Below are 8,437 nucleotides of genomic sequence, written 5' to 3'. Positions count from 1 at the left end.
GAGAGTAAGAGAGCAAGAGAGCAAGAGAGTAAGATAGCGAGAGAGTGAGAGAGAAAGGAGTAAGTGACCAAGTGTGCAATGGGCACAATAGGTGCAAACGGCCAAGCCCCCCCCCCCCCCCCCTGGATGAAAGTCGACGACAGGATCGCGGCCCCGAAGGACAGGAGGTCCTTGTTGGTCGAGTACACTCCACCCGAACTGCGACCCTCACACGTTCTCCGTCAGGATATACTTCTTTCTGCAATGGGGGCCAGATGTGAACACTTTACCTATTCTCGTAGCCCAGAGGCGTACCCCACCAGTTGGTCTCAGCAGGGACCCGGTCCACGCTTTCTGGCCGTAGTGTGGCGACCTCGACAAGTACAAGCTATACTGCAGCTTTAGGGCGTGCTCGGCAGTTCTCTCCAGGTGCTGATGGCACCCCCAGCCCCAGCGCCAGCGGGTCGACATGAGTTCGTCCAAATTGCGCCAGTTTCCAGCAGGGTCCAGTTCGACTCCTAGCTCCCCAGCAAGCCCCAAACCTATTGGTGCTTCAAGAAGTCCTCATCGTCGTCGTCCAAATCCTCGCGGAAGTCCCCTTCCGTCGACTCCGAGTGCTCACGCACAAGGATGACGTGCACATCCGGGACAACAAGGCCACGCGCAACCGCGACAACGAAATCGACCCGTACGACTTCTCCGAGCTCGAGGCCGGGATCGCCTCAAGTGGCCACGGCATTCCGACAACCACTCAGGTTGGTCGGTGCAAGATCGAGGAAGGGAAGGTCTCAGGCGAACATCCCATATTTTGATACACAAGGACAGGTCGCCGACGGGCAATCCGCGAGCTATTTAATGCCACGGTTAGGGAGAGCGATCTAATGCTTCCCGTCTACAAAGGAAGAATCCAATGGATAAGTACATTAGCAATAAATTATAGACGTTATGTAATGTTTCGAGTTCACACACTCACTGCCTTATCGAAGCATCTCGCGTATCTTACAGCTCGTGTATCTGTCTCGTAAATCTATGCGATTATGCAACAACATTCGGCGGCAGCAACATCAGCGGGAGCGGCAACAATAGCAGCGTCACCACCCCCATCTCCACGTCCATATTCCATCGTCGCACTCGCTCACCGTTCAGTACAGTCCTGGCCTAGTTAGCAGCGTTGGCACCCTCTACCTGCTCACTCTACTCTGCTCCATCCTGCTCTGCTCTGCGCTGTTCTGCGCTACTCAGCCCTACTCAGCCCAAAGGTTCCGCACAGCACCACAGCGCAGTCAGTCACTCCACCGCAGGCAGTCCACCGCAGGCAGTCCACCGCAGGCAGTCCACCGCAGCCTCAGCAGGGCACTCCTGGACTTGACTTTGTCTAGGAGAGTTGTTGGACACCTTCAATACCTTTTCTTTAGCGGAAGTTACACGCAATCCGAGTACACACAATCCTAGTTCACACACGGAGCACATACACACTCACCACGAGGGTTGTTCAACATCTTTGTCTTTGGCGGAAAGTTGCACACTATTCTGAGCTCAACAACCCCGACCCTAATCACATAATGTCCCGTGGGGCAGACACAAGGTCGGGGGACAAAGACAAAAGTGTCGGAGTGAATATTGTCGGGGCAAACAATAACGGGGTGCACATCGTTCAGGCAAACAATGACGGGGTATATATCGTTGGAGTTCACACACGGGGCACACAATGTCGGAGTTCACACACTCACTCACTGACTTGTTGAAGCATCTCGCGTATTTGCACCTCGTCTGTCCTGCGAGATCCCAACGTCTTGTCTCTGGAGTCCTTTAGCCGAAGCTGGCAGCGTTGGCACCCTCTGTCCTCGTCCAGTTGGCAGCCGGTTCTGTCCTGCTAGATCCTAACGCCTTGTCTCTGGAGTCCTTGCTGAGGCAATTCTGGTCTGGTTGGCTGCCGGCTCTGTCCTGCTGGATCCCAGCGTCTTGTCTCTGCAGTCCTGCCCTAGTTGGTAGCCTCCAACGCCTTGTCTCTTGAGGTCCTTTGGCAGAGCAAACCAGAGTGAGCAGGCAGAGGAGGCAGAATAGGCTGACCAAGCTGACCAGGCAGAGCAGAAGAGGGTGCCAACGCTACCAGCTTCGGCTAAAGGAGTCCAAGAGGGATAAGACGTTGGGATCTGGCAGGACAGAAGAGGCCGCCAACCAGGCCAGGATTGCAGTAATTATTGCAAGTTTGGAGGTTGGGAATGGTGCAAATGAGCAAGTGAGCAAATGAGCATACGCCACGGGGGTGCAAACGGGCCCAAGTCAGCTTTTTTCCCGCCCTGATGCAAGCTCAAGTTCAAGTGGAGTGCTCAGTGGCCACGCCCACGCCCCACGCCCACGTCCACGGAGTTCTGATAAGCACGCAATCAAGTTGGTGCAAGGGAAGTCAATGGCAGTCAAGTGGCAGGCAGCACGATCTCGCTGAAACTACAGAGTCCAACTCATCACCATCCGTCCATAACTCGACATAGCCGAGCGAACGAGTTGAACGGGACAAAACAAAACACAACGAAGCACAGTCAGTGAGTCAGCGAGTGCGCTAGGTGAGTGAGTGAGAGGACCTGCGTCGAGAACAAAGTCCAAGTCCTCCGAGTGCCCTTCTTGCCTACGAGTGCTGAGACTGAGCGCTCTCTAGTGCATGTTGCAGCCCCAAACCGCGTCGATATCCTCCATACCTACCCACACTTCCTCTCCTCTCCTCCCAGTCCAGGCGATACGACCCTTCCCACCGCGGCTTTGCCTCGACTTGGGAGAAACCACTTACTCAACGACTCCAGCAACTTATTACGATGTCGAAGGAGACGCCATTGGTCTCATATCCCTTCATGCAGAATCATATTTCGCCTACCGAGGGCTTCTCCCTCTGGCCTAAAAGAGCTTCTCTGGGCTTCCGGTCCCTTTGTCCTCGTCATTGACAGCTTGGACGAATGCGACGGTAGCCACAAACGACAACCTTTGCCAGATCTGCGGTCTGAAATCGGGACTCTCCCCCACCGTCGTCAACGTCAAAGTACGCCTTTGGACAGTGCCAGGCTGAAAAGGAACGTGAAATCATATTCAAAATCACCATATCGATCTTCTTGCTCAAAAAAAGGAAGCCAGATCCATGTCGATGAGGGGAAAGAGGAAGGCGAACTCTTGGTTGTGGACATACGCACCAAAGAATGGTACGATATGGGAATGTTTGAAGCAGTTGAGTAGCTTGAGGGGGCCGTTTCTCGTTCTGGAAGAGAGAATGTTGATTGGTTCAGAAGATGAGGAAGCTGGGCGCCGGGAGGGGCGAGGAGGTGAGTTACGGATGGACGGTGAAGAGCGTCAGGTCAAAAAGGTCGTGATTCTTCACAGCCTGCAGAGTGCGAGACGAACGGGATGACGTCTTTGGTTGGTGGCGACGAACAAGTTGGAAATACCGTACACCGAGACTCAAGTTGTCAATGTGCAAGGCGCTCTGCTCGACACTCTTGGAGATCTCAGAGGCCTGGGCGTTGGCAAGTCACTGGACCTTCCACAGATCATCGTGTGCGGAGACCCGTCGCCGGGCAAAAGCTCGGTGCTGGCAACGATCTCTGAATACCCGTTCCCCGTCTCAGACGGTTTGTGCACTAGTTCTCCGACCCAACTGGCGTTGAGGCGGAAGGAGTCTAGTTTCCAGGCGAGCATACGACCGGGTCCGACCAGAAGAGCGGACGAGAAAGCCAAGTTGGAGCGCTTCCGGGTTGACTACGTCGACCTTGCGGCCGTGGAGTCGGTATACGAGCAGGCTAAACTCGCCATAGGTATTGACGACAACAGCTCCTTCACAGACGACACGCTCTGCCTCGAGCTCGGCGAGCTGCACCTGCTAAACCTCACCTTGGTCGACCCCCCGGGGTTTTTCCACAGCAGCGGCATAGGCCAGACGGTGGCAGACGCGGATTTCGTCCAGAAGATGGGGCTAGCATACATGAAGCAGCCTTGGACCGTCGTCCTCCGTCGTCGCGTCCGCCGAGGTCCCAACTGGCCAACCAGATCGTCACTAGGCACGCCTGCCAGGCCGATTCGGACGGGCAGCGCACGATCGGATTACTAACACACCCGACATGCTCGATAGCAAACCCACGAGCGCATCGCACTACGTCCACCTGGTGCAGAACCAGGTCTTGCCGCTGAAGCTCGGGTGGTTCGTGGTGGAGAACCACAACGTCCATCAGCATGGGCGACGACATGCAGTCTGCCCTGGACGACATCTCCCGGCATACTGCAGCCGAAATCACGACTTACTTTCACGTACATCGTCAGGTAAATCTCCAGCCGTCCCTCACCCCGCCGACAGTCCGCCTGCAGAGATCGAGGCTGCCTCGCGCAGCTCTAACTCCAGGAACTCCTTCGACGTTTCGACACTGTTTCGATCACGAGCTGCGCGCGGAAGCACTTACAGGACCTCTTTAAGGTGCAGGACGTCTTGACGCTCGAACCAAAGCTTAGAGACGCCCTCTCGCCTATACGTTCCACTTGCGAGGACATGGTAGAAGACGAGGTCCTACCCATGATCGAGGTCATTGATGCGGCGCTTGTGGTGCTTCGAAGAGCTCAGCCGAATGCAACCCACGGCGAGTAGCCACCAGCCCCTATCGTCGTGATATTTGGGGATTGATAGCCTGTAGGCAGCATACGCGGCCGGACGGACAGTAACGACGCCATTGGAGACACCGAGGAGAGCGAAGAATGGTGTAAGGAGAGACGGCTCGGTTGAGGGGGCGGCGATTGGGAATTGTGTCGGCCTGAAGGGGTGATGTTGTCAGTCGGGACTGTCTTGGTACTCAGGTTCTCTCTTAATGCTTACCCTACTGTGCTACCATTGGAAAAAGATCCTTTCTGGACAGGTAACCTACGCAGTTGTTTCTTGATGCGGAGCCATTACCATAAGCGTGTCTGTCCTTGGTGTTCAAGTATGTTCCGCCTGGCAACGCTTCGACTTCTTCGTACGTTGGATTCCGCGTGCATTGTGCGCCGCTCTGGCTTGCTAAAGCCGAAGTCTGCTGGGAGAAGTCCTACATTGACGGTGAGGCCACCGTGGCCAGCACCTGAAAGACTGAATGGAGAATGTCATTGTCTATAAGAAAGCGCCAAATCACGCCCACGGCCGAAGTAATGTTACCAAAAAAAACTCGTAATAATCACCAAATCTAGAAGGACGAGTCCTTCAGTGAACAGTATCACTCCCACTACGCTCCCGAACCCGCTTAGAATTCCCGGTTAGCCTAAATAAGTATATATTAGTAAGGATATATTCTTCCCTACGATAAATGGCGATAATAACCTAGTACTTTGGATTAGTGGTCGTCTTTATACGACACCTCGAGGCTAAATGCTGTAGTAATGGGCGTTTAGGCGAGGGTATACCCTCGGTCGATAAGCTCATCAGCAGCAATTGCGGTGCACCAGTCCTTCATCACCCCTTGGGTTGGAGCGTATCTGAAAAAGCCCAAGACATTTCCTTCATCGCCCCACATAGCACTACCGCACATTCCTGCAGGAAGGCTGGCTGCCGCGTCCGCGCCCATATAGCACCAGGTTGTAGCGATCCATTCCCGGAGTGGCGAGTTTTCATCGGCAGGGACTCGGCGGCGTGCGGAAAACATAAAAGCACCGTCGGTGAAACCTGTATCAGGTGAATCCAGGTAGATAAGGCTACCTTGTTGATAACCGTTGATTGACCGTAATCTCTTCAGCGGGATAGAATCCGGGACGGTGGCGTTTGGGCTATCGAAGGTGACGTTAGAGAACGCTTCTTCGTTGTCTAACTTGACGAGCGCAACGCCTGTGTGCGAAACTTCCATGATGAGCTCGCCAATCCGGCGGCCGGAGGAATCGGGTGATGGGTGGAAGACTGCCGTGCCAGCTTCGCCGGGGAATCCATGTGCGGCGACAGTCATGTATTCGTTACCAAGTCCGTCCTTCAAAAGAACGCCAGTTGTTGTCCCGAGGTACGTACTGGGATCGCCCGGCAGATAGGCAGATGCCAGTCTCAGCCCTGGCTGTAGAGGACTGTACTGGCTGAGGTCTGGGTTCCCCGGAGTAGGATCATGAGAGCGGGCGCGAGCATGTAGTTTTGACGGCCTTCCCATCTCATCTTCGTACAAGTAGTAACACCCGACTTTCCCTGCGCTGAACGGCACTTTGCTCATGTCAGTCTGGCGGTGTTCCAAGACGATCTTTACGTGGTTGTCGAGGTACATGATCTCTGTGATCGAGATGTGAATGTCTTCAAAGTGTTTCTTGAGGACTTGGAAGAGTGGCTTCCAGTCTACCATATTTCGGTAATCTTTTTCTCTGTCGATGGAGCCATTCTTTCCACTGACTATCCTCCAACCTAGCATGGGACTTTGGCCAAAAGTCTCCGCCGTGCCGAGATGCAGTGGCATGCCCGCAATAGTCAGGGGCCACGGCTTCGGTGGCAGGGTGCGTAGCTGGAGGAGTATGAACCATCCGTCCGTGCCAATGCCAGTGGTTCCGGGAAAGACACTGCGCAGGAGAACTTCGTTTTCCGGCTCATACATAAGGCGAATGTCGTCTCGAAGGTCAAAGGGGAAAATGAGGTGGCGTGCTGGCAGCGGCGACTCTTGGAGATCCTCCTCTGGCACTCTGAGTGGATTCGGCCCGGAGATGTCGTACAAAGACGACCGCTGATCTAGAGCACTAGGTTATTATGGCCATTTGTAGCAGGGAAGAACATGTCCTTACCAATGTGGGCCAGTTCAGGCTCACCAGGGATTCTGAGCGGATTCGGGAGCGTAGTGGGAGTGATGCTGTTCACCCAAGGACTCACGCTTCCGGGCTTGGTGATTATTGCGAGTTTTTTGGGTGACATTGCTTCGGCCGTGGGCGTGATTTGACGCTTTCTCGGAGAGAGGCTCATCCCACCGATCCGTATCGGCGATACGAGCAGCACGTCGGCGACAGGCCTACGCTGCGGCGTAGAGGCGGACAACATTGTGTGAAGAATCTGCTGTTGGAAATGGGAAATGATGGTGGGAAAGAAGGAAAGAAGGAAAGAAGGAAATATTTAATGTTGTGAAGTCTAGGCAGCAATCGCCGAGGTCCTCAAGCTGGTAGTAGAGTACCTGCGAGTGCCTAAAGTTTGAATTCTGGGCGTGCCTGAGTGCCTGTCAAGTGCCTGGGTACTGAGACTGAGTGCCCAAGTTTCCTGCCTGCGCTGCACTCGCTCCTCTCGCTGCGCTGAAATGTAGGCCCCACTCCAACCATTATGGCTCACACCCCCTCCAGCAGCCAATCAGAACCCACCATTTTGTCCAAAATCCAACTTTTTTCGACTTTTGGCCAATGACCGCCCAAGGATTGGCGCAAAACTGTGCTTCGACAACCACCACTTTGCGACAATCACCCCTCGTGCAACTTTTGGTCTTTGACCACTTTTTTTCCCAACATCACCTTTTCCAACTGTCAACTGTCCACTGTCGACCCAAACACCACTTTTCGTACTCCTCGAGTGTGGTTGAGTGTTGGATTGACACACTTTTGGATTTTGGCCCCTTTGTGCAACTTTTGGACTTTTGCAACTTTTTGGCCTTTGGGGAAACAGTTGCACACAGCCAAAGTCCACACATAACCTGAGTGTACATGTCCTGAGTTCACACAACTGATTAACTCACTCACTCACTGCCTTGACCTGGCTTCACACAACCCAAGCTCACTCACATGGTCCAAGTTGCACACAACATGAATTTCACATAGCCTGAGTGCACAAAATCCAAGTTCACGCACTCACTGCCTTGTTGAAGTATCTTGCAATATCTGTATCTCGTCTACTGCATCTTGCAATATCTGCATCTCGTCTGCTATATCCCGTCTGCTGTTCCTCGTCTGCTGTTCCTTGTCTGCTGTGCTTCGTCTGCTGTATCCCGTCTGTCTTGCCGCATATCTGCCTCTCGAGAATGTTGAATCTTGTAGCTCGTTTATCTTCCAGCTCGGTTTTTTGCATCGCGTCTATCTTGCATCTCCTCTACTGTATCCCGTCTGCTGTATTACCATCGGTCTTGCTATGTGTCTGTCTCGCGAAGCTGTCCGGACTATCTTGTAGCTCGTTTATGTTGTAGCTGTATCTTTACAGCTCGCGAATTCATTTCGTTGATCTTGCATCGCGAATCTTGCATCTCGCGAATCTGCATCTCGTCTGCTGTATTCCCGTCTGCTGTATTCCCGTCTATCCCAGCTCCTTGCCTACGATCAATCCCTAAAAACTCGATCCGCGAGCGTTCGAGAGTCTCTGTTATCAGAGATGGTTCATCTTTCTGCTGCAAGCATGACGCTTGCAATGGAAACGACAGACGAACGCACGAAGCACCTAAGTGATCACATCTACCACATGATCACGTTCGCAGGCAGTTACTCTTGGCAGACTCTTGCGCGTGTCTGTCTCGCGAACCTTGCAGCGAGC

The 8,437-nt window shown here is 53.6% G+C and overlaps 2 protein-coding genes across 2 annotated transcripts; both read left to right on the top strand.

The window, feature by feature from the left end:
- Window positions 1-3,254: 3,254 nt before the first annotated feature.
- PV07_08645 (uncharacterized protein) lies at window positions 3,255-4,069 on the top strand (the record flags this gene model as incomplete). Its single annotated transcript, XM_016395839.1, has 2 exons — window positions 3,255-3,287; window positions 3,401-4,069. The coding sequence occupies 2 exons, from the start codon at window positions 3,255-3,257 to the stop codon at window positions 4,067-4,069; spliced, it is 702 nt and encodes a 233-aa protein (XP_016245695.1).
- Window positions 4,070-4,191: 122 nt separating this feature from the next.
- On the top strand, window positions 4,192-4,597 carry PV07_08644 (uncharacterized protein; the record flags this gene model as incomplete). The annotated part of the gene is made up of 2 exons (XM_016395838.1): window positions 4,192-4,278; window positions 4,358-4,597. 2 exons carry the CDS (start codon window positions 4,192-4,194, stop codon window positions 4,595-4,597), a joined length of 327 nt encoding a protein of 108 aa, XP_016245694.1.
- Window positions 4,598-8,437: the final 3,840 nt, after the last annotated feature.

Source organism: Cladophialophora immunda (assembly GCF_000835495.1).
Source record: "Cladophialophora immunda strain CBS 83496 unplaced genomic scaffold supercont1.5, whole genome shotgun sequence".
Taxonomy (NCBI): domain Eukaryota; kingdom Fungi; phylum Ascomycota; class Eurotiomycetes; order Chaetothyriales; family Herpotrichiellaceae; genus Cladophialophora; species Cladophialophora immunda.
The sequence above is the reverse complement of the archived record's forward strand: the minus strand, read 5'-3'. Positions and strand labels throughout refer to the sequence as shown.